The sequence below is a fragment of the Hemicordylus capensis genome, chromosome 1 (assembly GCF_027244095.1).
Source record: "Hemicordylus capensis ecotype Gifberg chromosome 1, rHemCap1.1.pri, whole genome shotgun sequence".
NCBI classification, from domain to species: Eukaryota; Metazoa; Chordata; class Lepidosauria; order Squamata; family Cordylidae; genus Hemicordylus; species Hemicordylus capensis.
Window position 1 is genome coordinate 145,353,753 of NC_069657.1, and position 25,762 is coordinate 145,379,514.

Here is a 25,762-nt window from a genome sequence, read left to right on the forward strand (position 1 = left end):
AAAAGTTAGGATTCTGTCATGCTTCATGCCTCTTTAAGGGGAGAATAGGCTTGGGCACAGATTGCAGGTATTAAAAGCAAATGCAGTTAAAATGGAGGATATAGAAATCAGAAGGATGGCAGTCATGGCTTTAGTTTCTAGGAGATGTCACTGCCAAAATCCACATTAGTTAATGATAAACAAAGCCCATTATTTAGATCTTCTGCCTCGGGGAACAAAGTTCTAACTCTGTTACCATGCATGCTCTCATCTGTGCCCAATCCCCAGGATTAAATGTCTACACGTCTGTCATTGTGGACCTCTTGACATGCTCTTGTTCTGTCAATATGTGAGCCTCCTAACTTTTCATTCTCTCACTGACAGCTCAAACTTCAGACTCGGCCAAAGTTAAGATTACCTACCATCCCTATCACCAAGCCACACACCATGAAACCAGCTCCACGGCCTGCAACTGTGAGACCCACAGTCTCTCCTATAGTATCTGGTGCACGCAGAAGGCGGGTGCGATGTCGTAAATGCAAGGCCTGCCTGCAGGGTGAATGTGGCATGTGCCATTACTGCAGGGATATGAAGAAGTTTGGGGGGCCTGGTCGTATGAAGCAGTCTTGTATATTGCGGCAGTGCTTGGCGGTGAGTTCTGTGGCATTTTGAAGGGGGAAACGAGTTGTGTCCGGAAGGGTTGGTTCAGTCTGTTTTTAGGGAAGGGGATGAAGCTCGTGTGAAAAAACTGTTGAGGTTGACTAAAAGCATTGAACCCATGCTGGTGGTTAATGTGAGAGGGATTGAGTGTGATCCTCCGGTGACGTAAAGACCTAAGTGGTGGCTGGAGGTTGTGGGCTGGAAGGGGAAGATGCAGAGAAACTGAGCTAACCGTTTCTGAAGCTTAGAAGAAAGTTCATGGTGTGACTTTTTTTTTTTACTCTTTCTTTTGTAGCCCAGACTGCCTCACTCTGTCACGTGTGCACTTTGTGGGGAAGTAGATAAGACTGAGGATTCACAGAACTTTGAAAAGAAGTTAATGGAGTGCTGCATTTGCAATGAAATTGTTCACCCTGGCTGTCTACAGGTGAGAAAGCATGAGCTTGGGGTCTAGAAATTGTAGCTGGTCTTCACAGCTATGCCAAAAATTGTGGTTGCCAGAACCCCGCCACTGCCCCTCCCTCTGTCACTGATCTCATGGTGTGCTTCCACAAGTTCAGGGCCAGATCCATACTTGGAGTTTGAGAGGAATTTGGATTGTCTCTGCAGTTGTACTTGATCATCCTGTAGCATAGGGATGATTCTCCCCTGCTCCAGTGTTGGAGCTGGGGAAGGGAGCTAAAGGTTGTTTTGGCACCTGGGCAGCCCAGTGTCAAAACAGCAATCCTAGCCTTCCTCTCCCAATTTGGAGCCGGAGAGGGGGACAAGGGTCTTCCCTGTCATTGTGCTGTTCACTGTGTTCCAAGTGCAATTGCAGGAACAATCCCCACCCCCTCCCTAGTCCAGGCTATGGAGAGAGTGACTAGAGTACCTCTAATGGCACTTGCAATGGAACACCAGTTATGGCAAGTGGAATTCTGGACCCATTCGTGAGCTTGGGGGCAACCATTCATATTGGTACTGGAGTGTCAGGCAAATGCCTTGCTGGAAACAACTGATCTTTTGAGTATCTCTCCCCTGCAGATGGACGGGGAAGGGCTACTGAATGATGAATTGCCCAACTGCTGGGAATGTCCGAAGTGCTACAAGGGAGATGAGTTGGAGAAAGGCCAGGTAGTATTTGGATATTCAAACAGCATTACGCTGCTCCTCCTTTACTATAGAAAAATATCTTGGTGTCATATGATTCTTGGGTACTGGAGATAATCTAGCACACACAGAGCGGCTCAGCATTCCAACTTTTCTGCACCTAAATTATTGGGAAATGAAGGTTCTTCTGGTGTATTAATGCCTTTTGACTTGTTTATCTTAGCACATCTTGGGAAGGTTTATTAGGCAGTATGTGAGAAATCTAGTAGATGAGCACTAGGGGGAGTCATTCTATGGAGTAAAATACCTTTATCTGGAAGTGGGCACTGGTGACTCTATACACTTAGTTCATAATGGAGCCACTTTACAGCTTTGCCACTGCCACCTTATTAACATCTACAGAGAGTCCACCAGCAAATAAACACTGGCATCCTGAGGAAAAAAACAGTGTTGAGAGGGCAGCAGCATCAACTTTCATCTACTAAACAGCGAAAGTACTTTCGGTGGCAGAAGCTGACCATGTTGCCCCAGCAGAAATATGGTTACAAGATCCTGCACAGAGCTGTGCCTGCTATCCCAGCAAAGAGCATCCCAGTGAAGGCAAGCAAGAAGGGGGAACTGAGGGATGGGGAGTCTCTTGTTACTATCAAGCATTATTTACAAAAGGAACAAAAGCTGTCCTGTTAGAATAGCCCTGCAGATGGTCCATACATCCTGTGCCATTTCATCTCCAGGTTTGGGGAACATGGGTCATAGCAGTCAAGGAAGCCACAGTTCAGCAGAATGAAGAAATTGACTTGGCTTTTATCTCAAAACATTTGAGAATTGCATCTAGCTGGAGAGGTAGTTTATTCTAGTCTGCATACTAAAATGTTGATCCAAAGAAGCTGTGTGTGGTTTGTCTGGCATAACAGTTGACTAGTCTTCCACATCTACTACTTAGCTTGGAACAAAATTGGGGGAATGTGTGCTTCTGGAATTTTCCATTTACATTTTGTGGCTCTGAAACACTGTCTTGGATGAACAGTGTATCGGCATTCAGTTTTAAGTGTGGTGGCACACAAGTTCTTGATTCAAATGAGGGCAAGCTTAGTGTGTTCTCCACATGAATATTCAGGAAACGGGGTATATTTGCAGGGAAGTGTTAAAATAGGCCTTGCTCAGGGCAGTTTACTTGGGGACAATAGGATCCATACATAGAGCAAACATTAGAACATGCTTTCCCTGAGGACTTGAAGTTGTGGCTTTCATGATGCTTGTGTCCACCCACATTAATGCAGGCTCTCATGGGCCTTTAACCTGTCTCTTAGAAATTGAACCATATGTGAAATATCAGAAAAAGCTGGAGTTAATACATCTATATGAAAGCATTTTGCATACCATCTGTAGCTTCTGACATTCAGTAGATTGCCTGATTGTATTTTATGTAACTTGCACTCCAGAGGGGAAAATTTTAAAAGTTGAGCTTTGCAGAAAGATGACATTTGAGAACAGTAATATAAAGATATCTATATGTCAAGATATTGTATTGGTAAAGTAGCATGTCTTTTATCTCTTCTATGAGAAACTACTTTCTGTTGCTGCTACTATAGCTTATCTATAACCTAAATGGCAAGATAATGTTCTCCTGAGGGCTCATTTAGAAAGTGGCATGTCCAATCTGTGATCCTTCTTTGCTTGTGGTGTCCTCAAGGCTACAGTGGCTTGGGTCTGCACTTCCAGGAAAAACCTGGAATTTTATTGGCTGATCCAAGATACTGGTTAGAAAAAGGAACCAGAACAAGAGTAGCTTGTATTTTTCAGGTTAAAACTATTAAGTAGGGAAATGAGTATGGCCATTGCCTCCCAGTTGTCAGTTTGAGAGCTTATAAAAAATAATTAATAGCCTTTGATGTAGTCCTAAGGAAAACCAGATGGTTCTCAATCTTGTCTCCTTCTAAAAAACCATGGTTCTAAACCATGTCTCTTTGCTTTCCATAAACTTGACTCTATACATCATAAAATAGTGTGCCTGTGTGTAATAGGAAAAAATGTTTTCAAAACCTAAAACTGTCCAAAGATGCTCAAACACTAAAGCATCATTGATGCATTAAAACAAATTCTGGAATAGGAGCACTATTTGCCTTCTTATTGCTAATAAAATTGGACCCTGATGAAGACTGCAAAGACTCAGCCTTGCAGATAACACTCTGTGTTGAAGGGTTTTGTTTTTGTTTAGTAGCTAGGATTTGACTGAGACCTGTGCGGTTAGTGTTGAACTAGGATTGCAGAGACTTGCTCAGTAGGGGTGTGACAAACCATTCACTAACCAGTTTGCCTTGAACTGGGCCGGTTCAGCGGCTCGACCACAAACCAAACTAAGCACAGTTCAGCAGCAGCCAGGTGGGGGCAACAAGAGTGGTAGTAAGGGTCTTACCCGGCCACGGCCATCCCCAGCACAATCCCAAGCATGTGATGCCTTCTTAGGTGCAGTTCTGTCATCCTGTGGATGCTGCAACTGCACTGCCACCATGCAGGAAGCTTCCTAAGAAGGCATCACATGCACTTAGGGCTGTGGTGGGCAGGCACTGGCAGTTGTGCTAGTTGGGTAAGAACCTTACTACCTCTCTGCCCTAACTCATGTACAGTGCCCTTAGCTCATTGGAGGAGCAGGATATAAATGTGATGAAGAGGAGTAATTTAGAACAGGAATTCCTATACTGATCTCAGTAGAATGTCAGCTACATATGAGAAGCACTCTCTTTAAAACCTAAGCTGCTTAGAGCTTTATGGACTAAAACTGGCACCTCAGATTGTGCCAACAAGCAAGTTTGCATACTAGATTATATTAACATTAACATGCAGGCTATACAGTTCCTTGATAGGATCCACTGTATAGATCTCAGGGTGCTAAACAATGCAATTTTTGAACAATTTCCTCTAATGCTACGGGAAAAATGTTTAGGCTATCATCAATGGAAGGAAGAAATTACTTTATGACTAAGAAGTTTTAGTTCTTGCTGTTGAAATGGTAATTTGTTGCTACTCACTTGTAGAAGCGGAAAATGGATGATGGCGATGATGACACAGTCCAAGCCAAAGTCCTGCGCCCCTTGCGAAGCTGTGAGGAACCTCTAACTCCACCACCACATTCGCCTACCCCAATGCTGCAGCTGATCCATGACCCAGTGTCTCCACGGAGCATAGTGACACGGTCCTCTCCAGGGGCAGGTCCTAGTGACCATCATGGCGCTGGCCGTGATGAACGTTTCAAGAGGCGCCAACTGCTTCGGCTGCAAGGCACAGAACGCACAGTGGTGCGGGAAAAGGAGAATAACCCTAGTGGCAAGAAAGAGCTTTCAGAGGTAGAAAAAGCCAAGCTCCATGGCTCTTATCTAACTGTCACATTACAAAGACCTACCAAAGACATGCATGGCACTTCCATTGTGCCCAAGCTGCAGGCGATCACTGCCTCCTCCACCAATCTGCGTCACTCGCCCCGTGTGGTCATGCGCCAAAGTTCAGCCAGAACTCCCCAACGGGGTGGAGATGAAGAAGCCGCTGACGAGGAAGAGGATGATGAAAGTGCAGATGAGGACGATGAGAGTTCTGAGGAGAACGGGGCAGCCAGACTGAATGGCCAAGGGGGTAGGGCACCTGAGGGTGAGGAGATCTGGATGCAGAAGGAAGTGTGGATGTCAGTCTTCCGCTATCTTACTCATAAGGAGCTCTGTGAATGTATGCGTGTGTGCAAAACGTGGTACAAATGGTAAGTGGTACAGCTTCTCTTGCTACAGAAATGTATTCCCTGCTAACTTTATAGATTTCGATTACCTATAAACAAATGTAAGGGGGAGGAATATGGGCAAATGACACACACACACACACACTCTCTCTCTCTCTCTCTCTCTCTCCCTCTCTCTCTCCCTCCCCCTCCCCCCTTTCTCCAAATATCCCAGGGCAAATAGAAAATTAACTTGATTCATACCATAAATTGTGGTGATGGCCATTAGTTCAGGTGGTTGTTAAAAAATGGTTGATTAGATTCATGAGATGGATAGTGAGCTACAGCCATAACTAAAATGGAACCTCTACCTTCAGGAGCTGTATCTATCTGAATATTAGGGATGTGCATGGAACTGCTGAGCTGCAGTCTGGCACTGGGGTGGGGGTTCCTTTAAGGGTGGGGGAAGGGTGTACTTACCCCTTCCGCCGCTTTCCCCCCACAGGCACTTGTATTTAAGGAAGCATTTGGGGCGGCAGGGTACCTCCATGCCACCCCTTTCCCCCGGTCGTTTGCAAAAGGCTTCAAAAAGCCTTTTGCGTGCGCACATTGCACGTGCGTCACATCTCCACGTCACAGGCTTGTGCAAAAGGCTTTCTGAAGCCTTTTGCAGATGCCCTGGGGGAAGGGGCGGCAGAGGGGTACCCTGCCACCCCAAATGCTTCCTAAAATACGTGCGCTGGCAGGGGAAAAGCGGCGGGAGGGGAACACCCTCCCCCCCACCCTTAAAGGACACACACACCCGGCATCGAACCATCAAACCACCTCATGGCCGGACCAGTCCAGAGGCCTTTAGAATGGCCTCCGGACCGGTCCGTGCACATCACTACTGAATATCAGATTAATATTGAGGACAAACAGGGTATGGCTATCACAGTCCTAGTCTGCTTTCTCATTTCCAAGAGAGATCTGCCTGATTGCTGTTGGAAACGTAATGCTACCACAGCCTTGTGTAGCAGTTCTTATGGAAGGTTGGCTATCTTAAGCAGTAGTTGGAAAAATGAAATACTTGCAGTATTGACTAGATGAGAATACTAAAATTAATGTGAGATTTTGTGACCAAAGAATGTGTATAAAACACCTATGATATCATCCTACCAATAAATACTCATGTATGTTGAGAAGCTGTTGGGAAACGAATATATTCAGGTTTTCATTGCAGTACTCCTTATAATGGGAATTCTCAGATGTTGTTGACTACAGCTCCCATAATCCCCAGCCAAAGGCCTTTGCAACTAGGGATGTTGTGAGTTGTAGTCAACATCTGGAAATCCCTATTACAAGGAACACTGCTTCCTGGTGTGTTGCTGAACATGCTCAGGCTAAAATGTAGGGATGACGGACAGACAATTTCTAATGCTCTTGTGTTGTCCATAGATTTCTGCCGCATGTGCGAGCTTATGGGGTGGGGGGACTCTGAAGCATTGCTTGCCAGCAGTATCACATCTCAAAACTGAAGGAGCTGAATAGTTTTGAATGTCTAACGTTTATAGTACCAGGGATCTTTGTCACCCTAGCTGACTAGAATAATTTCTTGCTTGACAAAATAGGTTACAATTTATGCATTTTATATTTGGCAAATAAAGCAGCCATCTGGCTCATGAAGTTCCTGTCTTAGCCTTTCTAGCTCAGCATTAGGATGTTTCTTTAGCGTGTTTCTGGGCTAGCAGCAGGATATCTTGATAAGCCCTCAACTTTGATTCTGTGTTCAGTGTAGGCAGTATGCCTTCCCAGTGCAACAGATTTATATAAGGCTGGGTTTTGGAGACACCTAAGTGTTAAAACCTGTATTCTGTCTGAGAATACCTGTATTTCCCCCACTCTACCTCTAAAATATTTGAAGGGGGTGGGCCCACAAGACTCTTCATTATTACTTAAACTTGAACTCCTTAGCCCTTATTATTACTTAGCCCTTGAACTCCTCTCTATGTCTTTATCCTACAATGGTGAACCCTAGAAGAGAGCCTAAGTTTGGGGGCATAGCGTCACATGCATGCATTTCATAACAGCTTCTCCAGAGGGATGTCAGCAGTAGAAGAAAATGGAGTGAGAAATTGAAGGATAGCAAGCTGAACCAACCCATCTGCCTTCTGTCCTCTTGGGGTTACTTGAGCAGAAATGGGGCATCTTAAAACTAAGTGGGGGAAGTGTAATTACTTCTCCCGGAATTGTAGCTTCAGACTGTAAATACTGAACTAGTTGTAAATGACCTTCAAGCTTTCTCATTCCCCAAATAAGATCTCGTTTGTCTTCCCCCTGTGATAATGATGACCTTTCAGCCCTGAATGAGAGGTTTAGGCAGATGGGAAGGTACCTCTCCACATTTCCTTCCCTTCTCCCCCCCACCTTTTTTTTTTTTAAGATGATGATAAATGATTTACCAGGGACTAAGTTATATTTACTGCAAAGCCTCATAGACCTCAAAATAGTCTTGATAGCATCTGTAGGCATAATCTTCATAGCCAATTGCAGGCATTAGAAAAATAGCCAAAGAACCAGCTGTGGTCCTCACCTGGTTTCTGTGGGCAGAACAAAATTATTATATTTTTGCCTTTGAAAAGCAGATGCTGTAAGAGAGATCCCTGTTTTTCTGGGCAGAGTAAAGCTGACAGAATTCAAGACAGAATATAAGGATCTATTGAGAGGGTCCCTACTTACACTAGTTTCAAAAGAGGTGCTCATCTGACTATTGCTCATCAAACTCATTCATCTTTGAGATTCTATTTGATCTTTTGTGGCAGGAAGTATATGAATATGGTATATAGACTTCCTGTCTAATTTGGTGTGTGTCTGTTAGGTGTGGTGACAGGAGACTATGGACGAAGATTGACTTGAGCAGGTACAAGTCTATCACACCCCAGGCTCTGGGTGGCATTATCAGGAGGCAGCCAGTCAGCCTGGACCTCAGCTGGACCAATATTTCCAGAAAACAGCTTACCTGGCTGATCAACAGACTACCAGGTGTGTGAGTCTTGTAGCACGGGTGAGGTGTATCTGTCTTCCAGTGTAATTGCTAAACAAAACAATCCCAATCTCAAGATAAACAGAGCAATAAAGGACTTGGGGAGGGAATTCCATGGCCCACTATACTGTTGCTCACTAAGCCTATTCAGTGACTACGGGATTGGATTATGGGTTCCATAAGATGGCATCACTCTCCCTTCAAAGATTAGCCAACAGTTGGATAGCGCTCTGGCTATCATTATAACAGTGGCCAAGCTTTTTTAGAAGATCTCGCTGAGTAGCACAGCAAAACTGTCCAGTGAAATGGCAGAGATTGTATTTATTACAATGACTTATACCCCACCTTGAAATAAATCCTCAGGGTGGCTTGCAAAACATAAAACACAAATCTGAAATAGAAGAACTAAGACTTGATATTCCCCTTGGGGAATGGGGTTGCTCTAGGAAGAGCACTTGCATGCAGAAGGTTCCAAGTCCCCTCCCTGGCAGCATCTCCAAGATAGGGCCGAGAGAGACTCCTGCCTGCAACTCTGGAGAAGCCACTGCCAGTCTGTAGGCAATACTGAGCTAGATGGACCAATGGCCTAGGACATAAGAACAGCCCTGCTGGATCAGGCCCAAGGCCCATCTAGTCCAGCATCCCGTTTCGCACGTGGCCCACCAGTGTATATCTGACTTGGTATATGACAGCTTCCTATGTTCCTGTATTCCTGCCTCCACATGGCAGTAGCACACAGAGGAAGGCATCTGAAGTGGACTGGAATTCTTGGGCAGGTTCACACAGAAGGCAGCAGTTCTGGAAATAACCTGCTCACAGGCTGGTTAAGACTTTAAAAGTCAAAGCCAGCACCTTGAACTAAAGGCAGAAGTAAGCTTATAAGCATCTAAGTTAGAAAAGAATCAGAGTAAGCTGTTCTAGTCTCCAGGCCTGGCAACTGCAGTCTGAACTATTTCCTTTTTCCTAACTGTTCGTGGGCAGCCCCACTAGAGTGCATTGCCGTAATCCAGTCTGGAGAGGATTGGAGCATGCATGACTGAGAATCTACTCTCCAGGCCTGCTACTGCCTTATCCTCTCTAGCCTCCAATGAGGGCTCAAAATAGAACTGAGTGTGTTATTCCTCCATGGATGCGGGTGAAGCGGAGGGGGAGTTACTGTTACACTGTAAGTGGAGTGCAGAAAAGGAACTGTTGTTTGAAGGCTTATAATGCCCTTTACACCTGTTGTATTTCAGGCCTCAAAGACCTCATCTTGGCAGGCTGCTCCTGGTCAGCAGTATCTGCTCTCAGTACCTCCACATGCCCACTTCTCAGGACCCTCGATCTTCGGTGGGCAGTAGGAATCAAGGATCCTCAGATTCGGGACTTGCTCACACCTCCATCAGATAAACCCAGTATGTCTGCCTTCTGGATATACCAACAATATATGCTTTTCTGGCGTGGTGGGGAAAGGGTAGATAAGTGGATGTATGAGAAACACAATCTTAAAGGGAAAGGTTCGGGCTAGTGTATGTAGTGCCTGTTTTACTCTGAAGTGGCAGTTCTTTCTTTCAGCTCTTTGCATATTTTCCCCACAGGTCAAGACAATCGCAGCAAACTCCGTAACATGACAGACTTCCGGTTGGCTGGGCTGGACATTACTGATGCCACACTACGGCTCATCATCCGCCACATGCCTCTGCTCTCCCGACTTGATCTTAGTCACTGCAATCACCTTACAGACCAGTCAGCCAACTTACTAACAGCTGTGGGGTCTTCCACACGCAACTCACTCACTGAAATCAACATGGCAGGTGTGTGCACTTGGGAACTCTAGATGCATCTCTGATCCTTCCTTCTCCTTTTACACACTGAGGGCTGGTTAATGCACCCTTCTTTCTCTGAGGTTTCTCTGTGGTTTGATACCACAGCTTAACTCTCACCCCCAGCCACAAGGAACAGTGAAAAATGTAAAGCTGGTAGTCATATGACTATACGGGGGACTTGCTTGCTTGCTGTGGCAGATTCCCCCCCCCCTTCTCCCAAACAGTTGGGAGTTTGCGAAATAGTCATCTGAGCACTCATCTCTATATATTCAAATCCAGATATACTACACTGTGGCAAACACTTCCTTGAAAGCATTTGGAGTAGCATGCCTGTCTCTGTAAGAACTCTGGGGACTGCTTTACCACCTCTGCATGTGGTAGGGGCTGACAGGTTTACCGCAGATGGGAAACTAAACCTTAAGGGAAAAGGTCATGTTTCAGCCCTTTGATACTGAAGGAAGATGCTGCTACTAAGGATCTAAATTTGACTGTTTCCTGATAAAGAGTGGCTTCTGTTGATCAACCCAAGAGTCAGACATGCCCTATTCAATATCTACCTGACAAAGCTGCTACCTCTTCTTTACTCAGAACTGAGGGCCAGTTGTGTGCTGTAATATAAACTGAGCAGTTGGCTAGGAGAGCTGGTCTAGTGGTAGCAAGCATGATTTGTTCCCTTTGTTAAGCAGGTTCCACCCTGGTTTGTGTTTGAATGGGAGACTTGCACTGATATTCCCCTTAGGCGATGGAGCAGCTCTGGGAAGAACACTTGCATGCAGAAGGTTCCAAATTCCTCCCTCTCTGTCATCTCCAGATAGGGCTGAGAGAAACTCCTGCCTGCAACCTTGGAGAAGCCACTGCCAGTCTGTCAAGACAATACTGAGCTAGATGGACTAATGGTCTGACTTGTTAGAAGTCAGCTTCCTATGTTCCAGTTGATGGTGAGGCCTAAGAGAACTTAATGTACGTGCTGGTTAAGTAACTGAGTTTCAGCAGTTACTGCACCACTCTGGTCTGGCACTGCACCATTCCTGGCTTGGACTGTTCTTGCAGATCTTCATGGGTGTTTAAACAAATCAGTCCCCCCACTTACCCTTCCTGAAAGTCAGCTAACACCAGTGCATGTTCATTCTTCTGCTGTTCTGTGCACACTGCTGACTTCGGTGGAAGGTGGGCATTATGCAAGTCATAACATTATCCTCTTCTCCACAGGCTGCAATAAGCTCACAGACCAGTCCCTTCTATACCTACGGCGCATCTCTAATGTCACCCTGATTGACCTGCGAGGCTGCAAGCAGATCACCCGCAAGGCCTGTGAGCACTTCATCTCAGATCTGTCAATCAACAGCCTCTACTGCCTATCTGACGAGAAGCTAATTCAGAAAATCAGCTAGAGATTTGCCACAGAGAGACTGAAGAGAAGGAAAGATTCCAGACAACCCCTCTTGGAGAGCAGACCTCCCCACCCCACACACACCATTTCCCCCACTTCTATAGGCAGGGACAAGGCTGACCTGATTGCAGTCACAATGTCCCTCCCCACTTGGGATTTCTGCAAACCAGAAAGCCCCACCAGGCAAATCAGCATTTGAGGAAGTGGCAACAAGAGATTGCTGAATGGGTGCTCTTGTGGGGTACTTGCTTAGCAGCTACACGCTCTAACTTTTTGTGGGGTTTTTTGTAGCAACGTTTTCAGGGGAAATATGTCCCTTCTCTTTTCTGCCTCACCTGCCCCCATGAATCCCATAAAAACACATTTCACTTCCTCATCCGATTATGGGGACATCACACCTGGATGATGTACAGCAGGTGCACACCTGTTCCCTGTTGCCCTGCTGTTCTGGTATGCGATTGTTCCGAAAGTCACTGGGCTGGGAGTGACCTCTCCCTGCCTGCCATACTCTGCTAAGCTTCCTTTTCTTGCCCTTCAGCAGCTGAATGGGCAGTTGATGCTTTGTGCTGATGACTCGGAGGCCCACAGTAGCAGTGTTTCTTACGTCATGAGGGGATCTCCATGTGGCCTTGCGTTAGCCTGCAGGCACCTTCCAACTTCAGGCTAGTGGGGGAATGGCTGAGCTTTCACTTGGAGGCAGCCATGTTCTTGTCGTAAGCTTCCCCAAGAGGGAGGCCAAGCAGGTATGTCTTACCTTTCCTAATCTGAAAAGATGGCAATGTTTGTAGAGGGAAGACTGCAGCAGAGCTTGAAGTCTTGAGAGGCATCTAGTGGGATTTCTCACACCAGCGGAAATGGTCTCTGCTTGTCCCATGTTCTGCAGTCTGCTGAAACAAGCACTCTCGGAGAAGAAATGCCTACATCTTGGGTGCATAGCTGTTGGCTCTTGAGACGGGTGAATGCCCCCATTAGCTGCCTCTCTTCCTTTGCAATGAATGGCCGGTCCAAAGAACTTCTCTCTTGGGCAGCAGAGAGCTTTTTGCACTTTAGAAAGAAAGGTAATATTTTGGGTCCCTATTTTATTTCCCTCTGCCTGAGTGACTGGACTCTCCTTCCAGCTGTCTGAGCTTGTCAGGGTTTGAATGCACACTTTGCACTCTGCTCTCTTCCCCATAGTGATAGCACAAATTAGACCGCCCTTCACCCCGCCTCCCCCTCTGAGCCTCGTTTGGGAGAAAAGAGCTCTCCGGTGTCTGTGCAGCAAGGGAAAAGAGGAGAGCAATTGCAGAATCAGAGGAAAGCCCAATGCACCCTTGCTGCTTCTGAAGCAATAAGGGAGGGGGAGGAATCCACCCTGTCGCTCTCCAAATTCCCCAGGCCAATTGCATTGAACACTCTGGCACCTAAACCTCGGGGAAGAGCAGCTTCCCCTGGTGTGTTGGGGATGGGGTGGGGGATATATATTTAGATCTGTTGAAACCCAGAGGTTCCCCCTCACCTATGAGGAGCAGGCTTCTTTGCCGAGAGGACAATGCTAGTGTGATGAGTTCCAGAGTGCCTCAGTACACAGGAGCTTTACTGCAAATTGAATTTTTCTGCAAAAATGCCCACTGATTCATCTCCTGGAAGTGGAAACTTTCTGCCTTGTTGGCTCCTGTGGAAAAAGAAATTGTAGAATCAATCCCTTGGTTTTTTGTGTGTTTTCTTTCAAAAGAGGAAGGTGAGAATAGCCATAAATAGGAGATTCAAGTGCATCTGCCCAGATAACTCCCACCTTGGAGAAGTTTATGCTCTGAGTATTTTATTTTATTTTATTGGACTCAAAAGTGGGAGCACCTTCACAACTCTCCATATGCATTGGTCAGCCTGAGGAGTGCTGAACTGCGGCAAGTTGGGAGCATTAGACTGGGAGGAATTTCGTCCTGCATCCAGGGGGATGAAACAAGCAGCAGACTGACTGGGGAGGGTAGAGTTGTGGATTTAGGTTTTGCTGTCCTACAGCCTTCTCAAATGACTGTGGCTTAAGAGACTTAAAAGCAAATTGTGAAATTTTATTACCTATACTGGCCACCACCTCGGAGGGCAAGTGGTGACGTAAAGGAAAGAGAAATTATATATAAAATCACTTAGTGATTTAAAAAAACAAACACCCTTCTCCCTAAATAAAACTCCCTAAAGAAAGTCACTATTGTTTAAAAGGGTTTGGTTCTTTTGTGTTTTGTTTTGTTTTTTTGAAGAAATTGTAAATATATATTTTTTGTTGCTAACTTAGAGTCAATCTCCAATGTTGTGCTTTAAAATTAAATGTAAGCATTAAGGGTAAAAGAAACAAAGTATTGCGCTCTCTCGGTTGACATGTTTAGGGTTGGGGGATATTGGGGGCTAAAGGGAGGGGAGTTAGTTGGGTTTCTTCATTTTCTAATCATTTGCCAATAATGGTTTTAGAGAATTTTTCCTCAAACATATTACCACAGGAATGAGACACAAGTGAATGGGGGAAGAAAATATACCAGCCTCTGAAGGGAAAATTTTGTTTCATGGGGTGGATTTTGGAATAAAAATTTCAAGAAAAAAAAGTGCGGGTCTGCATATTGATTGTGAGCTCAAATAAGGGGATATCGGCCTGAATGAGGGAGAACATAATGAGTAACTCTTTGCAGTGTATTTGCCCTCTCTATATCCAGGGCTGTATATACGCCAAGTTATTAACTCTTCATTTTTTTCAATCTAAGTCTTGCTGCCAGAAAAGCTGAATTCTTCAACCTTAATTATGCAAATTTCAGTAGTTACTGAAAGGGACAATGAACTAAATGGACCACTGAAGTCTTGTTCCCATATCTGGAACTTTATTCAGCTGCTCCTCTGACTTCTGAGACTTTGAAAAGTATGGGGTAATGCTTGCTAATCATATTTTTGAAGATCTAGGAGCTTCTTTTAAAACAATAACCTGAGATCCTCAGGCAACTGAATTGTACATTCAGTATAACATTATGCACTCTTGTGGAATCTCACTATATATACAGCCTTGTCTAGATCAAATTGAAACACATTTACAGGACTGAGGCCACAGTGTTAGACTTGATTTTGATCAATTCTTGAGACAAAAGGGCTGCTTATTATAAGTAAATAATAATATATACTGCCTGATGTGCATAAAAACTGCAAATATAAAACAAGAATAAAAACAATTGCACAGAATAAAATGTTAACATTATCACGGGATAAAAGCAGACCTTTTAAAATTTCAGTTAAAAATGGGACATGTGTCTTGAGGGTCTTCCCAAAAGCAAACAGAAGGGAGTGCTCTTATTTTGACTGGGGATATTCCAGAGGCCTGGGGCAGCCACAGAGAAGGCCCAGTCCCAAATGATCTGGTGGTAAGCAGATGAGCTGAGCCAGATGACCTTAATAGAGTTCTTTACAGAGAAGGTGCTCTCTTAAGCACCCTGGACAAAAGCACTTGGGGGCTTTGTAGGTAATAACCAGCACTTTGTATTTTGCTCAGAAATATATTGGCAGCCAGTATAGTTCGCTTAAAATGTGTGTTATGTGGTCTCTTTGGGTTGTCCCAGGTCTGGCTGCCACATTCTGTACCAATTGTAGTTTCTGGACTACATGCAAAGGCAGCCCAATGTAGAGTGTGTTACAGTAGTCAGGTCTGGAGGTTACCAGCATATGTGCCACTGTTTTGACGTCATTTACCTGCAGAAATGGGCATAGCCGCTCCTGGCCACTGCCTCTACCTGAGTAACCAAAGAGTTTTGGATTCAGGAGCACTCCCAAGCTACGTACTTGATGTCCCTATATAAAGCAGGGCTGCTCAACTTCGGCCCTCCTGCACATGTTGGCCTACAGTTATCATAAACCCTGGTTGTTGGCCACTGTGGCTGGGTATTATGGGAGTTGTAGTCCAAAAACAACTGGGGGAGGACATAAGTTGAACAGGCCTGCTATAATAGAAGGATGCAGGTGGTGGTTCTCTGAGTTAAGTTGCTGCCTTTATGAGCAGGAGAGCCATCCCCCACCCCCAATTTCCATGTTTGCACTTATACGCTTGTTTTAAAATGAGACATGAAACACTTTTATTTGCTTGTAGAGCAAAGGTTCTCTGAAAAGAGGTGCAAGTGGCATAGAAACCGAATCAAAACAGTCATGAGATTCAAACTACAGATCACAGCTTCCAGGAATCATTCCTTTAGGCTGTCCAAGATGAGAGCTGCTACACTGGTGTCTCCTCTCTCTTAGAGGCTGTTCTCACAAGCAGCCAAGACTGGGCTTGGCTGCACACAAGAGCCGCTGGCAGCTGCACAACTCCCGGTGGTGTCTTGGTGGCAGACCTGGCTGGGAAGCTCCCTTCACCCTGTTTTAACTGACCGTGTGTTAGCACTGGCTGCTTTCAACAAGTGCTGAGACACAGAGAGGTGCCCTTCCATGGCCAGGGGATACCTATAACACACTGTGCACTCACGTGGTACATTGTGGGATTTCTGGGGGCTAGGACTAAGTGTCTCAGCCCTCTTAACTCTGCACTGCCTGGGGTAGCAGTTACCCGCCCGATTGTCTGTGGGGAAGGTAAGCTGCTGTAGCCTTCCTCCCCACATGCCCTCCCACCCAGATGCCTGAGCGTGAGGAAGGGCCGTTTTCTTTGCATATTTCTAATTGCTTAGGCAATGTGGTTGAAGTGCTTGCAGGGCTCAGTCACCTCCTAATAATCGATCTTTCACTTTGCGTCCTTGTTGTTATGTCTACAGTGTGTACATTTTCCTCTTTCTCTGGTGGTTTGTGTTGCTTTCCAGCACCTGTCTTCCTGGCCCTCTCTGGGCTTTTAATCTTGTTTGGCTTCTTGTGGTGGTTCCCACCTGAGCTATGATCAGATGCTTATCCAAACAAAATAAAGCTATAAACAGTTTTGTCATAATATGCTGTAAAGGTTAAGGAGAGATATTTTGGGTCTGTGTTTAATACAAATTTTTATTTATAGGAGTCAAGGGCATATTTTTGTTTGCAATTGTGAGGCATCAGCAAATGCTTAATATTATTTAATCCAAACATCTATTTTTAATAGGACACACAATCTATACACTTCTCTGTTACTGTTTTCTAGTGGTGTTCAGGTTCATATCTGAAAATTTATCCCATTGATTATAGCTTACGTGCTTCAACTTGCTGGCTTATTTATTTATTTATCAAATTTGACTGCCTGAATTCCTTAGACTTGAGGCAGTTTACATAAATTAAAACAATGAAGACAAAAGGGGAGGAACCCCCACACACGTTAAAAACTAAACGCCTGCAAAATAGATAGGTTTTCAGGAGCTTTTTAAAGGACAGAAGGGAGGAGGTAGCGTGCTCCATAAGAAGGGGGCTGCACCAGAGAAGGCCCTCCCACAAGCCTGGGCCCCACGTAGCTCCCCTTGGGCCTGGAACTCTGAGAAGGCCCGCCTGAGACAACCTCACAGGGTGGGCTTAGAGTTAGGCTCTTCAGTTACTGTGGCTAAACATGTTGAAGACCCTGAAGGGGTTAAGTAAAACTAAGGCATGACTAGATATCTAGAAAAACTTAGTGTTCGAGGTCAGTCTCCAAATATACTGGAGAGAAAGTGGCCAAGTCGCTTGGTGTGTGTTGGAGAGGAGAATTCTGATAGGAACAGGCACTAATCTAGCAAAGGCATCCAAAAACTGTTGGTTGAATACAGAAACCAGGCAGATTGAGGCTAAGAAGATGAAGGTTTCTGTTGGCAGAGAAAACTGCTAACTAGGGTGACTTACTGAAGAAACACTCAAGAAGCCATTGGTAACGCTTTCTAAGAGATGCCCTGACTCAGCAAGAGGCTTTGGGATGGATGCAGGAAATGCAGCATGAAAAATAAGCTGGTCTATAAGGAAATGCAAGGATCATGTGAGCCCTTATCCCCTTCAGATCTGTAAAAGAGCATTACCGTTCTTTTCCTTAGTATATTAACATCAAAGTCGACTAAAGATGCTTTACATACTGATCTGCATCAGACATTTACTTTGTCCATTGTATTGTTTACAAAGTTCTCTTGTGAAATAAGAGGTGATGTGTTATACCAAAAGCTGCTGCTGACAGTACTTTCCTTATATATGGCAGCACTATTTATAACCAAATAGAAATCTTTGTTCCAGCCCCTTTTATGCAAAAATCAAGAAAGTCTGTATAGGTAGCATATGATGGCACACTAAGACAATTTTGAGAGGCTTTTTTAGATCAGACAAGATAGGGACAGTGACAGATCTACTGAGGTCAGACAAAAGTAAGATAGGCTTGCTATTTAAAGGGAAGGGGTGATAGCCCAGAGATAGAACTGATGCCCTGGGTTTTGTCCCAGTTAGTGCTAGTTTAAAAAGGAATTCCAGTAGCTGAACTCTGTCACCTCACCAGCTCTGGGCTAGATGGACCAGTGATCTGACTACAGAAAAGAGCATCATCTGTTCTGTATCTTTGCAACGTTTAAAACCCTGCCTCATTGGTTTTGTAAATATACATTTTTTCTGGATAGATAACTTAATCCTTGCATTCTCTTAAATGTCACTTTTGCTCCTGCTTATGAAAATGTGTGTCTTCCTCTTGCACTAAGCTCTAGTTCTCCTTTTAGCAGAAATTATTTTGCTATTCTATCTCCCCCACCATTTATTTCCTCACTTTTTGGAGAGGAAGTACTCTATCTAATGAATTTTATTCATCTCCATATTCAGTGGCCTTTAAAAAATCCCCCTAGATGTTCTGCTAGCCTAATTTGTGTAACTCGAACCTGCTTCTTCAAACTACTCAAGGACTGATTAAAACCAGCAAATTGCTACTTGAACTTTTGGATCCTCTGATACTACACAATAAATTGCTTTGTGTATTTGCAAACTGCATAGTGGGCAAGGTTTCTGAAATGAGAAAACAGGCTACTACCTGAGGTGCATGGGTATACTGAGATCAGCGCATAAGATCTGTACTTGCTAAACTTCCACAAGCTCCTAGATGTGTTGTATATTTTGGAGCCTTCTGAGCTGAAGCACTGTGAGTTGGACGTTTGTGATGTATGTGTCTTATGATTAACACTAGGATACTAGAAGGGGAGATGTGTCTGTGAATAAACAGTAGACATCTGCCAGGGAGTTTTCACTGGTCATACCTCTCGCAGACCTATCCTCTTTGCAAATGTATTGATATTAATTTCCAGGCTGCTTTTGAGTCAAGAGGCATTGAAAGCATTTTACAGTTTAAAATCCCAATAATATTTAAGTAGCAAGCTATAATACAGTGGCAGCTAAAATAACCAACCAAAAAGTTGTGATCTTCAAAGATCTTTGTGTGTCCTTGGATGTGGTCTCTGTGCTCTACACGAAAGGGCTTTGTGCCTGCACAGAGACCACGTTGGAGTTTCTCCAAGCTGGTATTCTCAGGCGTTTTGGTAGTAGCCCTGCCACTCATGTAGATGTGCGCATGTGTCTGGCTTCCCTCCAGTCTTGCTTTGTCCACCAACAGACAGACATCGAGTTGCTCCAAGCTTTTTTGCAACCCTTCGCCCAAACACCCTCTTTATCTCATTTTCCCTCTCATCAGCTTTCTTACTGTTAAGTTAGTTGGTTCTCTCTCAATTGGAATTCCAGTTTTAATTCCACAGCCCCTGCCCCCCACCCCTTCACTGCAAGGGTTCACCTTGCGTATGGCCAGCAAAGTCACCTTTTAAAAGGTGTGTCTGTTGTACAGCCAAACTCCCCTCCGTGGACAGACGTAGATATTGCCTCTTCTGCCTCAGCAAGGCCCACAAAGTAGACATGTGCATCGACTGTGCCAAGTTCACCAAACAAGCACAAAATAACAGGGCCTCTCACCTGCACCCATGGCTTTAGGAACAGGCACTTAAAACTTCCCGGATAGTGTCAACTCCCACAGTCACGCAAGCCGGACCCAATGATTCTACCAGCCACCCTTGGCCCGCGACCTCAAGTTCACCCCCGACAGTCAGGCTCACAGCTATTTACCACCACCCTTCCTCAATACCGAGCACCTCAGTACCATCAACTTCTTTGTGATCTCTGTGCATCACACTTGAGGTACGCAGCTGCACAGAGCCATGAATATGGAACGTTCCAGAGTTGGTCATTCAAAGGAAAAAGAGCAGGAAAATGCCGCCGCCGTGCCCCCCCCCCCCACAATTGGTTAACTACCCTCCTTACCTCAATCTTTCGTCAAACGCCACTTGAGCAGGTCCTGGAATTTTCCTCTGCTTGTTTCCGTGGGAGAATGATAGGTGTAATTCAATTTTTCACTCTACACTCCTGATTTCTCCCTTCTATCATTTTATTTGTTTATAGTATCTTCCTATTAGTTTTTGCATGTTAATTTTTATTCGGGCTCCCCCAGCCTCGCAGGCCGCGGATGCCTTATGGTCGTGACAGCTAAAGTTCCTCTCAAATGGTGTGCTGAGTGCCATTTGACAATCCCGTCATCAGACAGGCACGCTAAGTGCCTCTTGCCTGGGTGAGCCTTATTGAGCAGACTCCTGTAAAGTCTCCCAGTTTTACTAGACAAGCGTGCCAGAATAGGGCGTCCTGTCTCGCAGCACTCTTGTGGGAGAAGGTGCTTCAGGCCAGTTCCTCAGTTGCAAACACTTCATCCGCCTTAGTCTCCATTATGGAGCAAAACTCTCGGAGAAAGGGCTGCCAAAATGCAGGAGGACTTGGGTGCAGGGACTATTCCTATATGGAAGCTTGTTTACTGAACCTTCCAGAGGCACGGCGCCCCAATCTAGATTTGCTCCCGTCTCCTCAGCAGCCGCCACCACTGTTACTGGGTCTGACAATACCTGACCCTCTGCCACCAGTACCGGCTTTCTGCCACCAGTACCTGACCCTCTGCCACCAGTACCGGCAGCCACCAGTACCGGCTGCCTTGGGTTCCATCTGTGCCTGCTCCCTTGAACCTGATAGGCAAGTTGGTCCCTATCCCCTTCAATAAAGTCAAAGAAGAGTGTCGCCTCCAAGACAGGGCAGATGCATCTTCAAGGCACAGTGCACAAAAAAGCAACTGGAAAACACTCTAATTGGGCACAGACCAGGGAGGAAACAGGACAGAACAAACGCAAGAAAAAGAAGCACCCTGTTGGCATTAGCAGATGTGGAAGACACACAAGGGGAGACACCAAAAAAGAGAAAGCACCTAGAAGAACGTACAATTGTGCCGATCACTAGTTCACCAGAACCTCAGCACCAATTGCCTTCCCCAGAGAACTCTGTAGACCCGTTGTCTGATGGTCCCAAACAGCTGTACAGATCATTCTCTGATCCTGAGTCCAAACGTGACTCAGCTGCGAGGGCGGGTAGTGGAGCCACTGGCTCACCAAAGTCTCCACGGCACCATTATGAGTGCTACTGGTACCACAAAGGGCGCAGATATAGATCCCCCTGATGCACTCAGCATGAGACTACAAAGCCTATTATAGACTCCACCCACGCTTGAGAGTTCTATATATTAGTTCCATACTCCAGAACCTCATTACTGCGCTTTTGGCTAACCATTGCACACCAATGGGGAGAAGCATAGCTGTCATCAACACTGCTGAAGTTCCCAGTCACGCACTCATTCCAGATCTCCTTTGAGATCCCAAAGGAGGCAATCGCGTAAAAAGGAGGACCCTCGCAAAACAGCATCACGGGAGAAGCTGATCCCTCCTCCTCTGAACCCACTACGGACCCATCCATAGTCCCTGCTGGGATGCCCAGTTCAGCCATGGAGGAACCATTGGATGAGACCCTGTTGGAGGAAATCAAAATACATACGCGCGTGCGCACACACGCACACACACACACACACACAGCAACTCCTTTGCATGGCTTCCTCCTTGGGGCTCAACATACAGCAGCCGTCAGCCCCACTAGAGGACCCAATCTTTGGATTAATCCAATTTGAGCTTCTAGTGCAGGCCTGCTCAACTTTGGCCCTCCTGCAGATGTTGGCCTGCAACTCCCATAATCCCTAGCTATTGGCCACTGTGGCTGGGGATTATGGGAGCTGTAGTCCAAAAACAGCTGGGGCGGCCGAAGTTGAGCAGGCCTACTCTAGTGCAATTGCTTTGTTTCTGGTTCAAATGTCTCAAGTAGTGAAGGAAGCATGGGAGAAGCCAGCCTCCATACCCCCGACTTCAGAACGCCGAGAGCATGTATAAGGTACAGCAAAAAGACTTTCAATACCTCACTAAACATCCCATACCTAATTGGGTAGTGGTTGAAACTGCTCAGTTCAAGGCACACCAAACATCTTCAGCAGCACCTGCGGATAGAGAAGGCAAAAAATCAAATGCAATAGGCAAGTGAACCTATTCCTCAGCGAGCCGCCTCCTAAGAGTAGCCAACCACCAGGCATGTTGGGCCAGATACGAACACTTCATCCTAGAAAAACTAGCCCCTCTCCTAGGGGGTCTCCCTCAGGGGCAGAAAGTTTATTTATTTATTTAACACACTTCTATACAACGTCTATGGGTGGTTTACAACAAACAAATAAAAAGCTAAAACAGTTAAAATAAATGACAAAAAACTTAAAGTAGTTAAAACAAAATAAATGACATAGAAGTTGAAACATTACAATTAAAAATTTTAAAACAACATTTAAAACTATAAAACGGTTAAAACAATATTTTATTAAAAGCCTGGGTGAATAGGTGCATCTTTAAAGACTTTTAAAAAGTTGTCAGAGATGGGGAGGCTCTTATTTCACTAGGGAGTGCGTTCCAAAGCTCTGGGGCAGCAGTGGAGTAGGGGAGTGCATGGACCCGCGGAACTGCGGGCCGGCACTGGGGTGGGGGCTTCCTTTAAGAGCGGGGGGAGGGCTCCCCCCTCCCGCCGCCGCTCCCCCCTCCCACCGCCGCTCCCCCCTCCCGCCGCCTCCTCCTCCTCCTCCTCCTCCCGCCGCCGCCGCCTCCTCCTCCGGCACCAGTCTCTGTTAATGATTGGGGCAGCATCTTACAGTTTGCTGCTGCTGCTGGCTATGCTCCAAAAGGCTTCAATAAGCCTGTAGTGCACATGTGCTACACGTCAAGCACGTGCTACAGGCTTATTGATGCCTTTTGGAGCATAGACAGCAGCAGCAGCAAAATGTAAAAAGGGGCGGCAGGGAGGTATCTTGTCGTCCCAATTATTGACAGAACTACGGGCGCTGGAGGGAGAAAGCGGCGGGAGGAGTAAGTAAGCCTCCCCCCGCTCTTAAAGGAACCTCCTGAATCACCAGAACCCCCAACCGCCCATGTCCGGACCAGTCCGGAGGCCTTTAGAATGGCCTCCGGAAGGGTCCGGGCTCATCACTACAGTGGAGAAGGCCCGTCCCCAAGTTGCCACCAAATGAGCCAGTGGCAACTGCAGCCGGTCCTTTCCTGATGATATCAATGGGCGGTGGGGTTCATAACGTAGAAGACGTTCTCTTAAATACCCAGAGCCCAAGGCGTTCAGGACTTTATAGGTTATAAACAGCACCTTGTATTTTGTCTGGAAACTTATCGGCAACCAGTGTAAATCTTTCAGTACAGGAGTAATATGGACTCTTCGAGATGACCCAGAGACCAACCTGGCTGCCACATTCTGAACTAGCTGTAGTTTCCGGACTACACACAAGGGCAGCCCCACATAGAGGGTGTTACAGTAATCCAATCTGGAGGTTATCAGCATATATACTACTGTTCTCAGGTCTTTTATCTCAAACAGACACAGCTGGCGTATCAGCCAAAGCTGATAGAAGGCACTTCTGGCCACTGCCTCAACCTGGGAGACCAGGGAGAGGCTCAGATCCAGAAGCAACTCCACACTGCGTACCTGTTCCTTCCAGGAAAGTGTGACCCCATCCAGAACAGGCAGATCAAACTCATCTCCTGAGTTTTGACCCTGAACAATGAGTACCTCCGTCTTATCTGGATTCAGTCTGTTAGTTATCCCTCATCCAGCCCATTATCTCCATCAGACAGGCATTTAGGAAGGTTATGCTCCCTCCCAATGATGTTGACATGGAGAAGTTGATTTGGGTGTAGTCAGCATACTGATAGCACCCTGCACCAAATCTCCTGATGATCTCTCCCAGTGGTTTCATGTAGACGTTAAACAACATCTGAGACAATACGGAGCCCTGAGGAACACCATACAAAAGTTCAGGTTTTGAAGAACAGTCTCCAAGGGACACCATCTGGAACTTGCCCAAGAGGTAGGAGCGGAACCACCACAAAGCAGTGTCTCCCACTCCCAACCCCTTCAGACATTCCAGAAGGATACTATAGTCGATAGTATCGAAAGCTGCCGAGAAGTCCAAAAGGAGCAACAGAGTTACACTTCCTCTGTCAATTCCCAATTGGAAATCATCCATCAGGCTGACCAAGGCAGTCTCCACCCCATAGCCCACCCAAGAGCCAGTTTGAAATGGGTCTAGATAATCAGTTTCCTCCAAGACTGTCTGGAGCTGGGAGGCCACCACCCTCTCAGTTACCTTGCCCAGGGTCACTCCATGAAATTGATTGCCAAGAGGTCTAGGACCAACAAACGGAAGTACTTTTTCACACAACACGTGATCCACTTGTGGAACTCTCTGCCACAGGATGTGGTGACAGCCAACAACCTGGATGGCTTTAAGAGGGGTTTGGATGACTTCATGGAGGAGAGGTCTATCAATGGCTACTAGTTGGAGGGCTATAGGCCACCTCCAGCCTCTAAGGCAGGATGCCTCTGAGTACCAGTTGCAGGGGAGTAATGACAGGAGAGAAGGCACACCCTCAACTCCTGCCTGTGGCTTCTAGCAGCATCTGGTGGGCCACTGTGTGAAACATGGTTGCTGGACTAGATGGGCCTTGGGCCTGATCCAGCAAGGCTGTTCTTATGTTCTTATGAAACAGGCCTGTAGTTGTTCAACTCTGAGGGATCCAAGGTAGGCTTCTTCAAAAGTGGCCTCCTTAAGACAAGGAAGCATCCTGCTTTCCCTCAGAGAGGCATTTATAATCTCTACCAGGCCTTCTACAACAATCCCCCTGCCAGATAGTATAAGCCATGTCGGGCAAAGGTCAAGAGCTCTTGTAAACCACCCAGAGACATAAGTTTTAAAATATGCTAAATAAAATAAAAATATGCTAAATAAATAAATAAGAGAACAGGTGGTAGGTCGCACCATTCCAGTCAGCTTGTCCACATCCTCAGGAGTCACAAACTGGAACTGATTCAATTTAACCACACAAGAGGAGTCGCTGGACACCTCCACATCAGACACTGAAGTAATTGTGGAGACAGAATCTAAGTCGGCCCGAATTCGAGAGATCTTCCCCACAAAGAATTCATTAAACCCGTCACAGCGGGTAATCGATGGTTCCAGATTCTGATTCAAGGGAGGAGGGGCACATACCAGCCCTCTCACAACCCTAAAGAGCTCCACCAGATGTGAGCTTGCGAATGCAATACGGGCAGAAAAGAATCATTTCTTTGCTGCAAATATCGCCTGAGCATAGATCTTCAAATACACTCTGTGTTGTAATCTGTCGGATACAAGTCGAGTCTTTCTCCGCTTGCGCTCCAGTCGTCTACCTTGCCGCTTCAGCCCCTGTAGTTCTTCCAGATACCAAGGAGCCAATTTTGAAGTGGGTCAGAGAGGATGCTTAGGAGTGATCTTGTCTACTGCCCCGGTGAGTTTGCTGTTCCAGTTTTCCACCAGGGCATCAACAGGATTGCTGGCAGAGCCAACACTAAATTTCTCCAAGGCTTCTTGAAATCCTATTGGATCTAATAACCTTCTCGGGCAGACCATCCTAATAGGTCTCTCACCCCTGCGAAGGTGGGAAGTGACTGTAAGTCCAACCTTAACCAGATGGTGGTCCATCCATGACAATGGGGAAATCACAGGATTCCCCACCCACGGAACACCACCCTGATCAGAGTGAAAGACCAAATCAAGCATGTGACCTGCAATGTGTGTCAGTCCCAAGACCTCTTGGGATATGCCCATAGTTGTCATGGCTGCTATGAACTCCTGAGCCGCCCCGGACAATGGTCCCGAAATGAACATTGAAGTCCCCCAGCACCACAAGCCTGGGGGACTCCAACACCAAGTCTGTCAGCTCAGGGACTCTGTTGAACAGCGG

The 25,762-nt window shown here is 46.0% G+C and overlaps 1 protein-coding gene across 8 annotated transcripts in view; it reads left to right on the top strand.

Moving 5' to 3' along the window:
• Positions 1 to 25,762, top strand: part of KDM2A (lysine demethylase 2A) — a 120,544-nt gene that overhangs the window by 64,944 nt on the left and 29,838 nt on the right. For 6 of the 8 annotated variants that reach the window (XM_053286964.1, XM_053286963.1, XM_053286965.1 and 3 more), the window contains 9 exons: positions 364 to 630; positions 935 to 1,066; positions 1,663 to 1,752; positions 2,131 to 2,328; positions 4,764 to 5,476; positions 8,289 to 8,452; positions 9,689 to 9,847; positions 10,031 to 10,246; positions 11,468 to 13,915. In XM_053286964.1, the coding sequence (XP_053142939.1) occupies positions 364 to 630; positions 935 to 1,066; positions 1,663 to 1,752; positions 2,131 to 2,328; positions 4,764 to 5,476; positions 8,289 to 8,452; positions 9,689 to 9,847; positions 10,031 to 10,246; positions 11,468 to 11,649 (2,121 nt within the window). In that variant the 3' untranslated portion in view covers positions 11,650 to 13,915. Of the gene's footprint in view, positions 1 to 363; positions 631 to 934; positions 1,067 to 1,662; positions 1,753 to 2,130; positions 2,329 to 4,763; positions 5,477 to 8,288; positions 8,453 to 9,688; positions 9,848 to 10,030; positions 10,247 to 11,467; positions 13,916 to 25,762 lie in introns of those variants that run through there. The other 2 variants (XR_008314138.1, XM_053286969.1) reach the window with 2 other exon arrangements.